General features: G+C 51.9%; 1 protein-coding gene across 1 annotated transcript; it reads left to right on the forward strand.

Annotated features, from left to right (window-relative positions):
* Positions 1-297: 297 nt before the first annotated feature.
* On the forward strand, positions 298-8,072 carry DMRTB1 (DMRT like family B with proline rich C-terminal 1). The gene is made up of 4 exons (XM_032844152.1): positions 298-913; positions 2,761-2,966; positions 6,213-6,411; positions 7,625-8,072. Exons 1-4 carry the CDS (start codon positions 334-336, stop codon positions 7,705-7,707), a joined length of 1,068 nt encoding a protein of 355 aa, XP_032700043.1. The 5' UTR covers positions 298-333; the 3' UTR covers positions 7,708-8,072.
* The last annotated feature ends 8,864 nt before the right edge of the window (positions 8,073-16,936 follow it).

The following is a 16,936-nucleotide window of genomic DNA, read 5'->3' on the forward strand; positions in this document are numbered from 1 at the left end:
TACAAAAATACCTTCTGTGTGGCGGGAACAGCAAGTTTGGAAAATTAAATGGGTAAAACTTCAGAAAATTCAGATGACATACATGCAATAGCATTCCATGAAGAATTTATTCAACCCAATCCCTTGCATGTAATTAACCAAGACACACAAAGTCTCCAAAAATTTTGCACTCCAAAAAAGGAGGGAAAATGCAAGGGTCCTGTGCAGCTACCAGGACCTACTGAGAGCCACTTTGTTACAAATGTATCCAAAGTCCCCAGCACCAGAGACTTGTGGGGCGCCGCTCGTCCTGGCTGCACTCGCTCGGCAGCTTCCAGAGGTGGCGGTTGTGCTATGAAGGCAGACCCTGCCAAGCTGGCCGACAAGATGCTGCGTACCCCCAAGTGCTCGCGGTGCCGGAACCACGGTTTCCTGGTGCCGGTCAAGGGCCACGCGGGCAAGTGTCGCTGGAAGCAGTGCACCTGCGAGAAGTGCTACCTGATCACTGAGCGCCAGAAGATTATGGCAGCGCAGAAGGTGCTCAAGAAGCAGGCCTCCGAGGAGGAGCAGGAGATGGCCCTTGGCGCACAGGGGCCGGAGCTGTTGTCTGGGGCTGCGGCCGCTGTCCCGGGCCCAAGCCTCCGCCAGCTGCTTCCGCTGGCCGTTTCGGGAGACCGGGAGCTTGGCCCGGAGTGCCGCGTGGCCGCGGGCTTCCCCGAGAGGCCTCCGCGGGGCCCGAGCCCAGGCCCGAGCGCTTTCCAACCAGTTCTGGGCAGCCGCGGCCACGTGGGGCTGAGCGAACGAGCCACCGTCGCCATGCCCAGTTCCGTGGGGCCCCAGCTTGGGGCGGAGGCCGCAGGCAAGGGCTACCCCGGCCGCTTGGAGCTGCGCAGGCCGCTGCGGCCCATGCCCAGCCCGCCGTTCGCCGACTTCGGTAAGATTCCCTGGCCCCGCGTGGCCTCGGGCCCCCCCCCCCCCGCCACCCTCTCCCCGGGATGCCTCTCCGGGTTGCAGCCTCCCGGTGCCCCACTCCAGCGGCCCGGGCCACCCTGGATCGTGCCGGGATGGGCCCTTGGGGTGTGGGTGTGGTAAATGCTTTCAGAGGTACTCTTGCTGTGGAAAGCCGTTCTCTATGTACAGATACGGGTTGGGGGCCATTTTGCAAAAAGATAAAAGATCTAGAAAGTAATGGGTGGTTCTGGCAGCTTTTAACATATCACTTCTTGCCTTTCCGTCTTGGGAGAAAGAAAATGGCCCCCAAGACAAACCATAAGTGACTGTCAATCTCACAAAACAAACTGAGGGTTGATGGGGGGAGGGGTGTTGGGGGGGTGGGGTTATGGACATTGGGGAGGGTATGTGCTATGGTGAGTGCTGTGAAGTGTATAAACCTGGCGATTCACAGACCTGTACCCCTGGGGATAAAAATATATGTTTATAAAAAATAAAATTAAAAAAAAAAAAAAAGAAAAAGAAAATGGCCCCCAATCCCTTAACTGTGGCTTCTCCTCCAGGAAGACGCCTTAGCTAGATGGGCCCTACTGCACTTGCGCACTTCTTCCCGCGCTTTTCTTGGGCTGGTGGCGCCTTTTTTAAGGCGCCCGGGTGGGTGGGCCCGCACAACGATGACTGCGCATGTGCAACGGTGATTGCGCATGCGCACTCTTCCCTTTCCAGTTGGTGGAGGCTCCTCCCAGCCAACTTCCTTTGGAAAGGCCTGGCCCAATGCGCCTGCGCACCCGTTGCACCCTTTTCCAGAAGGTGGGAATGAGACGGTTCTCTGCACCCCACTGGAGAACAGTTGGTCTGTTGATATTGTCTCTTTTTCCTCCCTTCCCACCATATGCCTAAATTACATGGTTCCTTATGTCTTGGTGGTTTTCAGTATTAAAGTACAGTTTCAAGTCACATATAGATTTGAGGTTCTTTTGGGGGTGCAGACACGTGATTTCTTTTGGTTTTCTCTATAGCAGTGTGGTAGAAAGAGCATAGGAGACTCGGAGACTGCTCAGGCACCTTAGGCAAGTTCCTTCCTTCTGTGGCAGTCTCTCCCCTCTATGTGAAGGGGATTGGCCTGGAGGCTCTCTGAAGGCCAGTTCTGCCTTGTGGGACAGTCTAAGAAAATTTAGGCCCCCAAGAAACTAGAGGGGGAAGACAGACCTGAAACAGCAATTCTAGAAGATAACTTTCCACAGACATAGTGCCTTTCTCCATTCCATCTCAACAGGGGTTGAGCACTTAACCGTTCCACAACACTGGTGATGAAGACGCAAAGAGGGAAAAGTCACATTTGTTGCCTTCAAGGATCTTGCCCTCATGGGAGGGACAGTGCTGATCAAAGAATCATGCAAATCAATGTATAGAGCTCAAATAATTGATGGTTTTGCTGTGGTCTGAGGGAATAGTCAGCTGAGTACTGAGGACTTTCTGAGGCACAGTGGGGTTAGGGGGGAAAGCCTTCTAAACTGAGGGAACAGCATCTGCAAAGGCTGTGAGGTTGATGAGAAAGGAGAAGCTGCTGGGTTATAGTGCATGAGGAGGCCGGAGTGGAGGCAGGAACCAGCCCTCATGGGGCTTTATGGCTGTGCCAAGGACTTTTTCTAAGAGCAGTGGGACATGGCTGAAGGGCTTAAAAAGCAGAGAGGATCAAAAGCATAATGGATGTGGGAGTTCTTTGTAAGTGGTTTTGAGTGTTGTGCTGTTACCTTTGTACAGTGATGTGATGCTCTTTTCTCTAGCTCTGTGTGTTTTTAACGTTTCCTTCATTGCTTACCTTTCCAGGGTTCCCTCTGAGCATCAGCTCAGACTGTGTGGTGGGGTCCGAGTACCTGGAGAGAGACCCTTCTAAGCTGTACCCCAGCTGTTCCAACATGCATTCTTACTGCCCATTCCCACTGGGCTACCAAGACGGCTCCCCAACCCCAGGGATCCCCCTGCAGCGGGGCTTCCGGCATGTGTCCTGCAGCCACTTCCATGGAGGGGCCTTGGTAAGTCCCGTCCCCATTCCTTTCCCAGTTCCTCCTTATCCCAGATGCCGCATTGCTCTTATGGATGCTCAGTCCCAGAAAGCAAACTGATGGGGCAGTCTGTGCCAGGCCCTGAGCACTGGCAGGATGGGTACAACACTGACCTTGTGCAGGGTACACCTCTCAGAGGGTATGCATGTGGGCAAGTCCATTCACATGTAAACAAGTCGGCCTGGCTGTCTGGGCCATGGTATGTGCTTTTCAGAGCTGGGGGATCAGGCAAGAAGGAACACAAGAGACACCTCAGATAAACCTGGGGGGCAGCTGCACGGTACCCCCGACTGAGTGAGTGACTGCCAGTCTGGACTGACGACATGTTGGGGCCAGAAGGGCTTTATTTCGCTGAGGATCAGGAAGTCTCACTGTCCCAGCACCACACAGTTGAGGGCAGAGCTAGGAGCAGATGTAGGTCCCTTGCCCAAAGATAGGGGCCCCTTGAGACTTCAGGCTGCTTTCGGGAGGAATTGAATGTTAGTCATGAAAAATAGGGAAACTTTCCACCAAATACCTGTTACCTCAGGAAATATTTGTTGAAAGAACGGATGAGATTTAATCTTTTTGTAAGATCACCGGTCCTAAACTAACTGCGGTGCTCTTTAAGCCTCGAGTTTTGAATACGGAGTATGGAGGAGTCATGTCATCCCTGCTGTGTGAGGTACAAGTTGGGGAGACCAGGTTTTTTGGCCTTGGTTACCAGCTCCTTCCAGACCAGAGTGACTAAAAGCCCTTTCCCTTTTGGCAGCCCTGAGGTCAATCAGGACTGCAATATAGTCAGAGGCCTGGGTAACCAGTTCTGACTTGGCCCCATCGGCCTGGACCTGTGGGGCACTTTGTCTCGAATGCAGCTCAAGTTCATGAAAACGTAGACCACCATTATCTTTCCTCCCTCCCTCAGAGCTAAATGCCTAATCCTGGGTGTTAGATGTTTCTCTTGGGTGGAGGGTAGAGAAGAGTGAGGACTGAGCAGCCTTCTTTGTTTAATGTGGAAAGTGATTGAGAAGAAAGAAGAGCGCTTGATATTTTCTTAGCTGCAGAGCAGAGCCAGTGGAATTCCGCCACCCCCTCCCAGATGTGTCCACACAGGTCAGGCAAACAGGGCCCTGGGTCCCCACTCTGGCCATAGCCCCAACAGCATCTCTTCTGTCTATTTTAGACATTGTAAAGTTTTACATAAGTCATTTTCCATTGATTCAAGGCAAAAGAGTTTGAAAACCACTGGTCTTGATAATTCCAAGATGCCTACTGACCCCTGTGTGAGCCATCAGGGTACGCTGTATTACCCCACTGTAGAGTAGAAGACGACGACTCGGGGAAGCAAAGTATTTGTGGGCACAGAACTGGGGAGGGAGGGTCTGGGGTTCAGATTACATAGCTGGTCAGTAACAGAGCAGTCCCCAACCTGGAGCCCTGGCACTCACTGGGGACACCCTTCCCGAGGTATGTCTGTCATGCAGAGACAGAGCAAACATGGCCCTTGACTGTCACCACCACCCCTGCCACACCTGAGCTCTCATGCTGGCCACCCCCATTACAGCCCCAAGGAGAGCACAGAGCCTCCAGCCTTCACACAAAGAGGGGGCTCTGGCCAAGTGAAGCACGCATCCACCGTCTGCTCACACAGAAGCTTGGATGGAGCCTGGCGTCCAGGGTAGAGCTCTGATTGACAGGCTTGCCAGACGGCCTTTGTTAAGAGTGTGATCTCAGTTGGTTTATCTGGGCCTGAGCTGCCACCACGGGCCCCAGGCAGGAGCTGTGATCCAGGGAGAGACTTGGCTGAGCAGCTTGGAATTAAAGCACTAATAATCCCCCTTCCCACCCCCTTCACGTCTGGATAGAGGATCAGGCATTTATTTCTGATGTTGTTTCAAGACCCAAGAGCCTATGAACTGCTTTCATCCTTGTCCTGCTGCCCCATGCCTGGGCTCGGAGATACTCCCCAGAGATGTCTTCAGCCTCCTCTTCCTCTCTCTGCCGCATTTGCTGCTTCTTCACTTCCTCTGTTCTCTTCCCACAAAACAGCACAACCTTGGAGTTGGACAGACCTGGGATCCAGTCCTGCCTCCGATGTTTACTAGCCATATGGCCTGGGGAAGCCATCTAACCTCCGAGGGTCTGACTCAGGTTCTCAGTCTGGCCGGTAGGGGAAAGAGGACCTATCTCATAGGGCCGTTGACAGATTGAAGAAGATGTAATGCATGGAAAGTGCTTGGCACGGGGTCTGGCACGTAGTAGATACTTGAAGGTGGGCTTTCTTCCTTTCCTTGTTAGGAAAGGCTGGAAGAATCTAAAGAGATTGTTGCAGACTGCCTCAAGGCTTTAATGTGCTCATGTGTGACTCACCGATGTGGGGGCAGTGTGTGGGGTTTCTCAAACTCCTTTGTCAAAGGACACTTTTAAGAGCACATAAAATATCTTATAGGACACCAGGGTTCTCCAGAACACAGCTTGTAAAGTGCTCTCAAGTTTCTGGATGCAGAAGTAAATAAGAGGAACTACATCTGAAATTTATTAGGATTTTTTATTGCGTTCACATCTTTCTCTGTTCAGCGCTAAGCTGTGTAGTCCTCCCTCCAGACGCCCCCATTCCAGCCTTAGGGTCCTGTGGCACAAGCATGGCTTCCATGTCCGGAAGAAGGAGTAGCTGCACAGAGGGCGGCCCGCCTAAGCCGCTTTGCTGAGGACCCCCAGCTGCCCTTGCCTCAGGAATGGCTGCACCGCACCCAGCTCTTCTGTGGTGTTCGAATAGGGTCTCCAAGGCCCCCTGACTCTCCAGTCTTAAGTTCTCAACTGTACCAGGAAAAGGGACCACAAGGGGTTGGGATGCATTCAGACCCTTCCGCAGCACGAAACAATAGAGCCCGACAGATGGATCCAGCTCCGCCTCTGCCGCTTACCAGTTCTGCGGCCCGGGGCCCAGAGCTTGCCCTCACGGACCCAGTCTGTCATCGTTATAGTGAGGAGCGTCGTGGGGTCCTGAGTGTGGAAGGAGGTTCTGCATCTATGCCTATACGACAGGGCTCAGTATGACTTTGTGCCTGAATTCCTTCTTCCCTTCAATCATTTGGTGGGTATTTGCCAAACACCATGTCTCAAGTGTCCTGTGCTCAGGTGTGGGGGCCACACGGTGAATCTGCCCCTTGGGGGACACCCCCCCCATTGAGGAGCCTGTCTGACTAACCCTCTCCCTTTCTGGCTTGCCTGCTGCAGGTGCCCGAGCCGGTGGGAGACTACCAGCCCAGCTACTACCAGCCGCCGCCGCCCCCGCCGCCGCCGCAGCCGCCGCAGCCTCAGTTTCTCCCGCCAGGCTTCCTGTCTGCGCTGCACTTCCTGCCGCCGCTGCCGCCACCGCCGCCCCCGGCATCCTTCTCTCTCACTGTCCTATCTGATACGGACAAGGAAACCACTGGTAAGTGGGCTCCAGTCTGCCAATTTCTGGGAAGCCAGGAAGGTTTTCCAGAGGAAGGGGGCCTGCTCTGAAGTGGCTGCGGAAAGAAGGGAAATGGAGAGCAGAAATTAGAATGCACTGGGCCCAGGCTTGAGCTTTTTCCTGATACACCTCCCTTTATTCCATATGCACGCATCCTCAAGAGGGAGTCCCCAGTCCCAGATGAGAAAACCAGTGTAACCCAGAGAGGCTCTGGGTGCAATGCTGATTCCCTCCCCATCCACGCTTCCACGGTGTGCAGGTTGCCATGCGTGCTGTGTGTTGAGAAGACCGGAGGCGCCTGGCCTCTCTGGCTTGGCTGGGGCCTCCAGCTAGGGAGAGATTAGATGCTGAGCCTGGAGCAGCGGCTGGGGCTGGGCTGGGGCTGTTAGGGGTGACTCCTCTGCCCCCGGCTGCTCCGTGGAGAGAAACAGGCCAGGAGCTAGGCATGTCTCCGCCTCTGTAAAATGGGTCCTGTCATGGGGTGACTGTGACAGTCAACTGACAGTCGGGTTGTAAAAATGCTTTAGGTTTTCTGTTGAGGGCTCTTGCAGCTTTGAAGGTTCTAGGATTTTTTACCCTTTCAATCCTTCCCTGAGGCTCCTTAGGAAAGAAAAGGAAGTGAGAGACCTGTTGCACACTTGCTCTGTGTGAGACTCCCGGACCCGCGGGCTGGAGATATGACGTGTAGTTTGAAGCACGCCAGCCGCGGAGCCAGACAGCGGGGTTGTGGGTCCTGACTTGGGCCCTTAGCAGCTGTGGGGCCCACAGCAAGTCCCTTCCATCCTTGTGCCTCAGCTTCACCTTCTGCCAAGGCAGACGGGTGGTCCCCACCTCAGGAGGGGATTCTGAGGACTAAACAGAACATGAGCCCGAGGATGGCCTTAGTGTGCATTCTTGTTTACTGTTTCCCCTCATCCTCTCGCTGATGTGATCTATCGTGAGGCAGAGATACGTGGAGGTTCAGAGCCGCGGGGTAGCTGACTTCTCACCGCCCGGCTGGAGGGTCAGTTGGACTCTGTGTTGCGGGGCCCAGGCTCGGTTGCCAGTGTCCGGACGGACACCCAGCAGAGGAAAGGCAAAGGCATCCTCCGCTGGGGCTGGGAGTGGGGAGAATGCCTTACAGAAAGTCTGCATCTGAAAGTAGGTCATTCCCCTCTTTGTAAATCCAGCCCCTCTTCTTTGTCCTTCCCAGATGACCAGGAGCAGGAAGCTGAAGTGCCAGCAGCGCCGCCCTGTGAGCCCAGCCAGCCACCCTCTCAGAAGCCGTCTGACTAGGCCCAGGCCCTCAGGCCAGCAGGGTGGGGGTGTGGGGTGTTCCAGCAACGATGTTCTCGTCCACTTTCAGCCATGTGTAGGGAGGAAGGATAGTGGTGGGTGTAAGATGGCAGTTCATTTCCATTTCAAGACAGGAGGGAGGAGGGTGATTTCTAAAGTTCTCTCGATTCTGAGATGTGGGATTGACCAGGAGCGTGGAGGATGGTTAGCAGGGGAGGGCCAGGGCTCAGAGGATCACGGGGCTGGTGGAAGCTCACATTTAGGAATGAATTTAACCGAGTCTGGGTTGTGCGGCTGTTAAACTCACTCCCAGATGCGGTCTTTGATTTCCTCAGGCCCCACTCCAGGACAGGAGGCAGCATCTAGTCCAGCCTTCTGCTTCTGTCTCTGTTTGGTCCCAACTGGGGGCAGCACAGACACCAAGCTCCCAGCACATCCAGGTGGCTGGTGTGGGCAGCAGGACCCTGAGCACTGACAGCCAGTTCCACAGCGTTCTTCCCTGCTGCTCTGGCCCGCGAGGGCTGCTTGGCCACTGCCCTCGCCCCATCTCCAAGGGGCTTCTCTAAGCATTCTGACCGCTGGGGCTGCTTCATCTCCCCTCCATAGTTTAAGCCATTATAGGCATTATTTCTGGTTTGAAAAAAATCTATTACAGTTTGACTATTTGATATTTTTATAGTGATTGCCAACTTTAAAAAGTAGGCTGTTCCTAAGCACTGATGCAATTCTCAGAGAGTAGAATGTGCTTCTAAACCATCTCTGTATCCACTTCCTCTCTGGGGTCAGTTGACTGTTGAAATAAAATAAGCAGTAGAAATTGTTGTGGAAGGTTTATTCTCTCTTTAAATCCTTGTGGGAAGTGGTGTTGGGTAGGGGGTTGGGTCAGGGCCTGGCCTGCCTCCCTTCTCCTTTTTCCTCTGTTAGCAAGCAAGAGGCTTAGGCCAGGCTGCTGGATTTTTTACTATCATTGTTGGTTTTATCACCATATTGGTTTTTTTTTTTTTTAAAGCAGTGGAGAGCTTTTGAGGAAATCTGATGCAGATCCCAAAATATAAAGATGTCTTTTTGTTTCCCTCACCCAACTGTGGGGGTGGTCAGAAAAAGCCTTCTGGAGAAGTTGGGGTCTCAACTCCATCTTGAAAGTGAAAGTAGGCACTTCCTATAGGGGGATGTGGAGAGTAGGGCACCTGGAGTGAAAGATTGTGGGTAAGAGACTGTGTGTCCTATTCTCTGTCCAGGAAAGGACTGGCATTCAAGAGAACAGGCTGACCTTCCTGCAACTTGCCTGCAGGCAGGGGTGTCCCAGCATGGTCACAGGACAAGTGGTAGGACGATCGCTGAGAAGTGATACTCGGCTGTTCTCCCAACATAAGGGCAGTGGTTGGGCCTGGGGCTGCTCTGTTGGAAGGCCCTGGAACAGGATATAGTCTTAGAAATGTTTCAGTTCCTGCTTTATAGAAAGTTCTTCCAGCGGGGCTGATCTAAGTGTGCCGAGGCCCATAGGTCAGCATTGGCTTCAGTCTGGACCTGATGCTGTGACCTCAGACTAGCCTGGCTTTGAGGCTGAAGCTCCCCCCATCCCAGCCCTCCCCTCAACAGTGCTGGTTGTGCCCTGGGTCCACAGCACTGCAGGAACCCTGCCTTCCCGTTGGCCTCACTCCCCCTGCCCTCACTGGGCCCTGGCGTGTCAGTGTGGCCAAGTAAGCCTGGAAAAGCCTGAAAAGCCCCTACTTTTTCATTACACTTAGTTTTATCTTAGACTCCATGTTTTGAAAGCTTTTTCAGCCAAACTGCATTAAAGTATTTCTGTTCAACACACACACACATACGAGTTATAAAAGTTTGACTACATGGACTCCATAGCAATCCAGACCAGTGCAAGAAAGCGAATATTTATTTAAGCCTGTGGGGTTTAAGATGGGAAGTTCTGGCCTGCTGAGAAGGGCAGCAGTATCTGTTGCTGGAGTTTGTGTCCACAGGACTCCACAAAGGGAGGATTTCTCCGTTCTAGAGGTCTGTGATCTGTTGAACCTCTTGAGACCAGTTCGCATCTTTCCTGGAAACTTGAGGGTACCGGCCGGGGTGAAAAGAACTGTGGGGCAGGATTAGAAACCTGCCGTCTTCCCTTGCCCCTGGTGTGAAGTTCAAGTTTTGATAGTCCCAGCTTGCCCTTGTGTGTGTGTTCTCACCATGCTTACTTATCTCGTAGGGGTCAGTGGACACCTGCTCTCTTTCCCAGTAGCCTTCCCAGTCAATCCAGTCTGTGCCCCCTGAATGCCCTGTTCCTCCAGGCTGTCCCTTCAGCAGCAACAGCATGAGCACTGAAACACCAGATCTGCTCATATTGCTGCTTTGCTCACACACCCTTCTATGGCTCCCTGCTGCTCTGAGGCCAACATTTTCAACAGAGTGTGCCTGCCCACCTCTCCAGCCTCCATTCTTCACAAGCTAGCCCAGTCCAGGTCTTGCAGTAGAGTGCAGAAAAGGATGAGAAGAGAGAAACGCAGCCAGGAGCAGCACTGCTCATCGCTAAAGACAGACTTGGCTATAAGCTTGGAGAATGTTCTGGAAGGCAGCTGGCTGGCATTGCCTGACGCCAGGTGTACTGTAAGGGCGCCGCCAGGAGGGGGCGCGCGGGCAGCAACTGTGGGCGGGGCCTGTTGCCTAGCGACGCGCCACAAAGAATAGCGCAGGTCCCAGGCCAGCGGAGGCGAAGGAATAGTTTTTCTGCAGCGCCGGGCTTGAAGCGCCCCCCAGAGACCTGGGGTCTTCCGGGAAATCAAAGCGATGAGCGTCTAGTCTGCGCTAGGTGATTACTAGCCGCTCCGCAGTCATCTTTGCGCTGCCCTGCCTAGGAAATAGGTGCCCTTTTATCTTCGTCTAAAGACACCAGCCCCAACCCTGCGCCCCCATAGAAGGTGAAAGGAAGAGGGGTTTTACCATCTGTATTTTATGAAGGAAAGTGAGGCAAAGAGAGGGATAGTGATTTGCGCAAAGTCACATAGCTTCTATGTGACCAGGAGGGTGCAGAGGAACACATACATCCCTGAGCACCAGTCACAGTTTTTAATATCCATTTCTCCCTGAGTTACTATCTTCAGATTTTTTAAAAATCAGGTGAATGCACCCTAGTTTCTGAGCGGATTCTAACATAGCATAGGGAGAGCAGCCTAAGGACATTGGCCTCTTGAAACCACTGCCCACTCTACTGACCACAGCACACACAGCCCCCTGAGAAAACGCTGAAGTAGGCATCCTGGTGACCGGTGTGAGAAGGGTGCTTGGGATATCTGGGCCAGAAGGCAGGCAGCATTTGCTGGTGCCTGAGCTCTGATTATGGCCTGGGGTTCACCATAAGCACCACTGTGTGAGCTGGGACTGACAGAACGTTTGGTCTTGTCTTGTCTTTTTTTTTTTTTTTTAAGATTTTATTTATTTATTTGACAAAGATCACAAGTAGGCAGAGAGGCAGGCAGAGAGAGAGGGGGAAGCAGGCTCCCTGCTCAGCAGAGAGCCGGATGCAGGGCTCGATTCCAGGACCCTGGGATCATGACCTGAGCCAAAGGCAGAGGCTTTAACCCACTGAGCCACCCAGGTGCCCCAGAATGCTTGTTCTTGAGGTCTTGAGGAGCAAGGAGATGTGTCTTCTAAGGCTGCACTAATAGGTTTGATCCCCAAAACCCTTCTGGAGAGAATCTCTCCCACCCTGACACCACCCCCCACCCCTGGCTTTTCTGGAGAGTGGGGGTGCTCTGCAACCTCTTGTAGACAAAACACATCCCTCGGGCCCTGAGGCAGGGGAGGAGATCCTCTCTCTGCAGCTCTGGGGATCCTAGCACCTCCTTCCACTCCTGGGTGCTATAGCTTTGGTGGACCTGGGCCTAGGTTCCTCTTACTTGGGGGCTGCTCAGAGACCTTGGTTGAGGCATGGCCTCTTCTCATTGGCCAAGGCTCAGGATCTTCAGGCCCTGCTCTTCCTCCTCGCCTTTCTGTAGCTGTGTGTTTTGGGGCACATCACATACCCTCTCTGAGCCTCCCTTTGGTTCAGGGGCATGCTGAGAATGCAGGGAGTTCTTGCCTGAAATGTTACCTCTGATGCTGCCTCTCAGAGTACAGCGTATGTGGTACCCACGTTATCAGATGATCGACAGCAGCCTCTTCTTTAAGACTGTGTCAGGGGGTGAAGACTTACAAAGCGTATTAGCTGTGACTCTACTTGCCAGCGTCCCCCATGTACCAGGCACTGTACTGCGCACTTTCCACAAATTGTCTCTGTGAATTCTCACAGTGACTCCCCCAGGCAGACACCACAATACCCCCATCTTACAGACCGCAAGACGGACGCCTACAGAGGTTAGGTTCTTGTGCTTGGCCATACCATCTCTAAGTGGCAGAGTTGGGGTTAAATCCGAGTTCCACTTGAGTCTAGAGCTAAGTTCCTAGCCACCCTGTACTCTCCTCCTCCTCCACAAGGGAGAGGTATGAGTCCTGGAAAGGTTGTGTTGCCTCCTGGGACTCTGCCCAGCCCAGCTGCCCTTCAAGACGCAGACAAGCTGCCTGCACACAGTAATTCAGCTCAGTTCTCACACAAGGAATGAAATCATTTGAACATTTTTTTCCCCAAACCCTGTAATTTCATTTTGAAAATGAACAAAGAAGCATGAAGTCAGTTTTTAAAGAAATGAGTATTAATAGCATATTCACATTTTGATCAAAATCCTTTCACAAGGTTGCTGGGAAATTGATCAATAATAATGCTTGTAATTCAAGTGTAACCCAGGAAAGAGTTTTGACTCTGACTGGGATAATTTCTTCTCACGCTCATTTCTTCATCTCTCTCCAGGAGATGTTTGTTTGTTTCTCTTTAAAAATAATTGTGAATATAAAGAATGCATGGAAATCATACACAGTTTATAAGGATAAGCCAGAAACAGGTTCTTCCCCCACCTCCATTTCCCCTTCTCGTTTCTCTCCTCACCGATGTCCCCCTTTTTGTGTGTGTCCCCCCCCAGAGATAATTTGTACAAGCTTTATTTCGTTGACTAATTTTTAATTTTGAGATAATTATATATTCACATGCACTTGTCAGAAATAACACAGAGAAATCTCATGGACGCTTGACCTACTTTCCCCCAATGGTTACATGACGCAAAACTATAGTATAAGATCACAACCAGAAAACTGACATTGGTACAGCCCACCCAATTTATTTGGGTTCACTTTCACCTGTTATATTTGAGTTAAATTTTGTATAAGGTGTGATTTTTTTTTTGCCCATGGATGTCCCAGTGCTCTAGCACCTTGTATTGAAAAGACCGTCCTTCCTCCATTGAATTGTTATTACACTTTTGTCAAACATCAATTGAGTCTGCTCGTGTGGATCTATTTCTGAGGTTTTTAATCTGTTCCATTGATCTGCTTGAAAAAAAAAACACACACACACAAATGGTAGCATATGATCCACGCTGTTCTGCACATTTCTCTTTTCATTAACACCGGATCAGGGCTTCTGAGCCTTTTTTTAACCATGGACCCCTTTGTCAGTCTGGGAAAGCCTTTGACCCCTTCACAGAACAGTGCTTTAAATGGATAAAATAAAACACATAAGGTTACAGAGGAAACCAATTATGTTTAATATACTTGTCAAAATAGAGAAATACATTTGTGGTTTAGTAATACATGTATTTCTTTACTAATGCATTAAATAATAAGATTGAGCAGCGGGTGTAATCATTATTAATAGTTTCATAGTCGTGATGTAATTGATTTTTCTGAGATACCTGCAGCAACTCGAAGGCCCTATGAGATAATCTACGACTTCTCTGGTGACCAAGTCACCACTAATTCTTCCGAGGTTTGTGGCCTATATTCATAATTGAAGGAAACACTAAATTATAGCTAGAGGTTAGCAAACATCAAGATGTAATTCTTCCCCAGCCAAGTTCACAGAGCCCTTAATTCACTTCCGACCCCAGTCGTGAACTTCTGCATTCAAGTTTGGAGAGCCTCCCAGCTGTCTCGTTCTTCTTAGCAGCTGTGTAGTATTTCGTCGAAGGGATGCCTCTTCCTTTATTTAAGCAGTGCACTGTTACCAGACGTTGAGGTGGTTTCCGGTTGTTTGCTCTGACTGTTGACTTAATTTTATATGTGTTTTTCTCCTGCTGGAATTTTCTTCTCAAGCGGGGAGCATCTAGCTGACCCCTCGGGGCTCAGAGACCCTCGGCCAGTGACACGCACACAGCCACTCTGCCGAGGGCATCCTGGCCAGCAGGCCCCAGCCCGTGTCACCCTCCGAGGGGCTGTCCACTCCCCACAGCACGACATCCTTCGCTCCGGCCCCATGAGCCCAGGCCAGAGATCCCACTGCAGCCGTGGTGAGCCAGCGGGCTGGCGGGCCTGGAAGTTTCCCCAAGCTGAGCAGCATCCTGTGAGCAGATGTACGGCTCCTCTGGGCCTTTGTGCTACATTTTATTAACAGCAGAGAGTAAGATGCTAACATTCTATCCTGTCAGCTCTTCCATTTGAGCTGGTACAGGCTTCGGCCTGTCAGTAATTAGCTGCTGGGTGGTGTCTTTGCTCCATCTTTTTTCTTTTTATAATTGGAATCAGAACATCTTTTTTTTTTTCTTTCTTTCCCTCCCTCCCTTCCTTTCTTTCTTTCTTTCTTTCTTTCTTTCTTTCTTTCTTTCTTTCTTTCTTTCTTTCTTTCTTTCTTCGTAGTAGACGCAGGCCATGGAACATTCTGTGGGGACTTGGCTGTTTTTCCACATTCATGGGCAATTAATTCCCAGCTCTATGCCAGTTCCCCAGCAAACACTGAGTTGCCTTCTGACGTCGTCAGCCATTTGCCAAAACCATTGCTCTCCCCACTCCCTCGCCCCACTTGGGAAAAACAAGCGATAACACCTCAGTCTGAAATGTGTGAAACATACCTGGTTTTGAAACCCTGGCCATTTCACGGTCAGTCTGTCATTAAGCCAGTGCTTTTGAACATCTGGCTTTTAGATTTTTTTTCCCCCAATTTGGAGTAGATTTTTTTACTACCACAGCATATTAACATCAGTCATGGGTGATGTCAGCCACCATCTCCAACATTCAAAACAGCCTGTGCTCTGTTCCCGGAGTCAGCATTTATCAGGCACCTACAGTGGGCCCAGCCTGGTGCTGCCCCTACGATGAGGTGGGATTTTCCTTCCCATGAGCTAACCTGGGCATCCTAACACCCCGATCTGACGACTCCCCCACCTAAACCCCTCTCTGGCTCCCCACTGCTCTGGGACCAAGGCCCAGCTCCCCAGGCTGGCCTATAAGGCCTTTGAAACCCGCAACCCATTTGATTGCTCCAGAGTCTTCTATGTCTTTAGTCCTCTTTGCACTGCAATTTCCCCAAATGCCTATAGGCCTTGCTGGTGCAGTGCCTTCTGCCTCGGCCAGCCATCCCTTGGGCCTCATCGACACCTCTGAGGAGCCTGCACAGAGCCTCATGAGGAAGTCTGGACTTGCCTGCGTTTGGGGCGAGCTGTGCCCTGCAAGTTTCCCTGCAAGACTTCATGGCACTCACTTGCCTCTTCTTTGGGTTCATCGTAGGTAAGGATGACCTCTAACTCCCCCATTGAGGTCACCAGTGATGACCTTGGGGCCAAACCCAGAGGTCAGTTCTCTGTCTTCTGCTCTCTGGACCTCCTAACCCATTTTCATGCATTTCTCTAGACTTCCGGGACACTCCTCTCTCCTTCCTATCTCCTGGCAGCTCCTCCTCCATTTATTGCTGCTTCCCGCCCCCTTCTGGGCCTGCCTTCTGCATGTCCGCCCTCTCCTGGGGGCCTGGGCTCTCCTTTCTGCATCTCAGGGCTGTTTCTCTCCAGTAGCTTATGCAGGTCCGTCCCTTACCCTCCATCTAATACACAGTAAAGACTAGCCTGGGCTCTGGACATGTGTCACCTTTGTCCATGCGACTTCTCCAACTGCCTGTCCCGTAGGTTCAGGTTCAGGTTCAGGTTCAATACCGTAGGGTTCTGGTAGGAAACAGAAGTCAACTTGGAAGGTTCAAGAGATTCACAAATAGTGTTCCTCGAGCGGGCTGGATGTTGGGCGGGGGCGGGGGGGTAGAGGTGGGTCTGTACAGGGGCTGTGTCACTCCCTGTCTTTGCTTCTCTCAGAGCAAGAAACCTTCATCTTAAAAATGAGGGGAGGGCCACGAAGCCCGCCAGCTGCTACATTCCCATGAGTGCCCTCAGGTAGTCACATTCCCACCTAACGCCTAAGCTAGAACGTGAGCTGGATGGCAGAAAAGGGGAAGGAAATTCATCAGTCAAGCTATAGTGTAGATGGTGGCTGTGGTCACCATGTCTGCAGCCCATTGAAAGGTGGGGGCCAATCATTCTTGCTGTTTCCGCACACATTCTATGTTCCCCTCATGCTCTGGAAGTGCCACGGCTGGGGGTGCCCTACCTGGTAGGGTGACCCAGTTCCTTACCCTCCTAGGGCCTGAGTCCTTGTCATCCTGGCTTGGGGTTTGCTGCAGCTTCCCGCCAACTGGAAGTGTCTGTCCCCAACCTCAGTGGGTCCCTGGGGGATGTCCTCTTCCCCATGTGCTGCAGAGCTCCCTTGCCTATCGGTAATTGGGACCACCCACCCAGGCCAGCACAACCACTCTGCCTATCGGACCAGTAGCTCGAGGAGCTCAGAGTGGCTCAGCGGAAGCCCTAATCGGGGGGAATCATGGCCGTGTTTCCTGGTGGAAGCCCCTTGAGAAGGGCTATGGGGAAAGAGCACTCCCAAACCTGCTGAGCCAAAGACTGCTGTCCTGGTGTGGATTTCTCAGAAGCAGACCCCCAACATGAGGTTTGGTGATGAAGTGATTTATGAAAGAAGTTGTCTTGGGGGAGGCCAGGAAAGGGGAATGGGGATTAGGACAGGGAATGGGGGGAAGCCAAAATGATGTCGTTTCAGGCCAGCTCTCAGCCTCAGTGTGACAGCTCTGGAGTGGACGTCATGCCTCCAAGTTATCAGCGCACAAGGCTGGAGAGTCAGGCTTCCGCTCCCCTCCACTCTCAGTCCCTGATTAAGGGCTGCTCGGTGGGAGATGTACGTGCCTGGGCACCACCAGCTGTCTGAGCCTGTGGGCCAAGCTGGTTCTGGGAATCCAGGGGATGTTCTTTGAGAAAGAGCCTCGATGCCCCCATTAGATGCAAAAACACGCTAAACCCAGGAGGGCCCCAAATATGGA

This window comes from Lontra canadensis, unplaced genomic scaffold (assembly GCF_010015895.1).
Source record: "Lontra canadensis isolate GAN:19392208 unplaced genomic scaffold, GSC_riverotter_1.0 scaffold148, whole genome shotgun sequence".
Classification (NCBI taxonomy): domain Eukaryota; kingdom Metazoa; phylum Chordata; class Mammalia; order Carnivora; family Mustelidae; genus Lontra; species Lontra canadensis.

Bases quoted from the DNA above. Each gene is read 5' to 3' on its own strand.
- DMRTB1 (XM_032844152.1), top strand. From the start codon at position 334: ATGAAGGCAGACCCTGCCAAGCTGGCCGACAAGATGCTGCGTACCCCC. The intron at 914-2,760 runs GTAAGATTCCCT...TTACCTTTCCAG, and splicing joins CCCGCCGTTCGCCGACTTCG to GGTTCCCTCTGAGCATCAGC. The intron at 6,412-7,624 runs GTAAGTGGGCTC...TGTCCTTCCCAG, and splicing joins TACGGACAAGGAAACCACTG to ATGACCAGGAGCAGGAAGCT.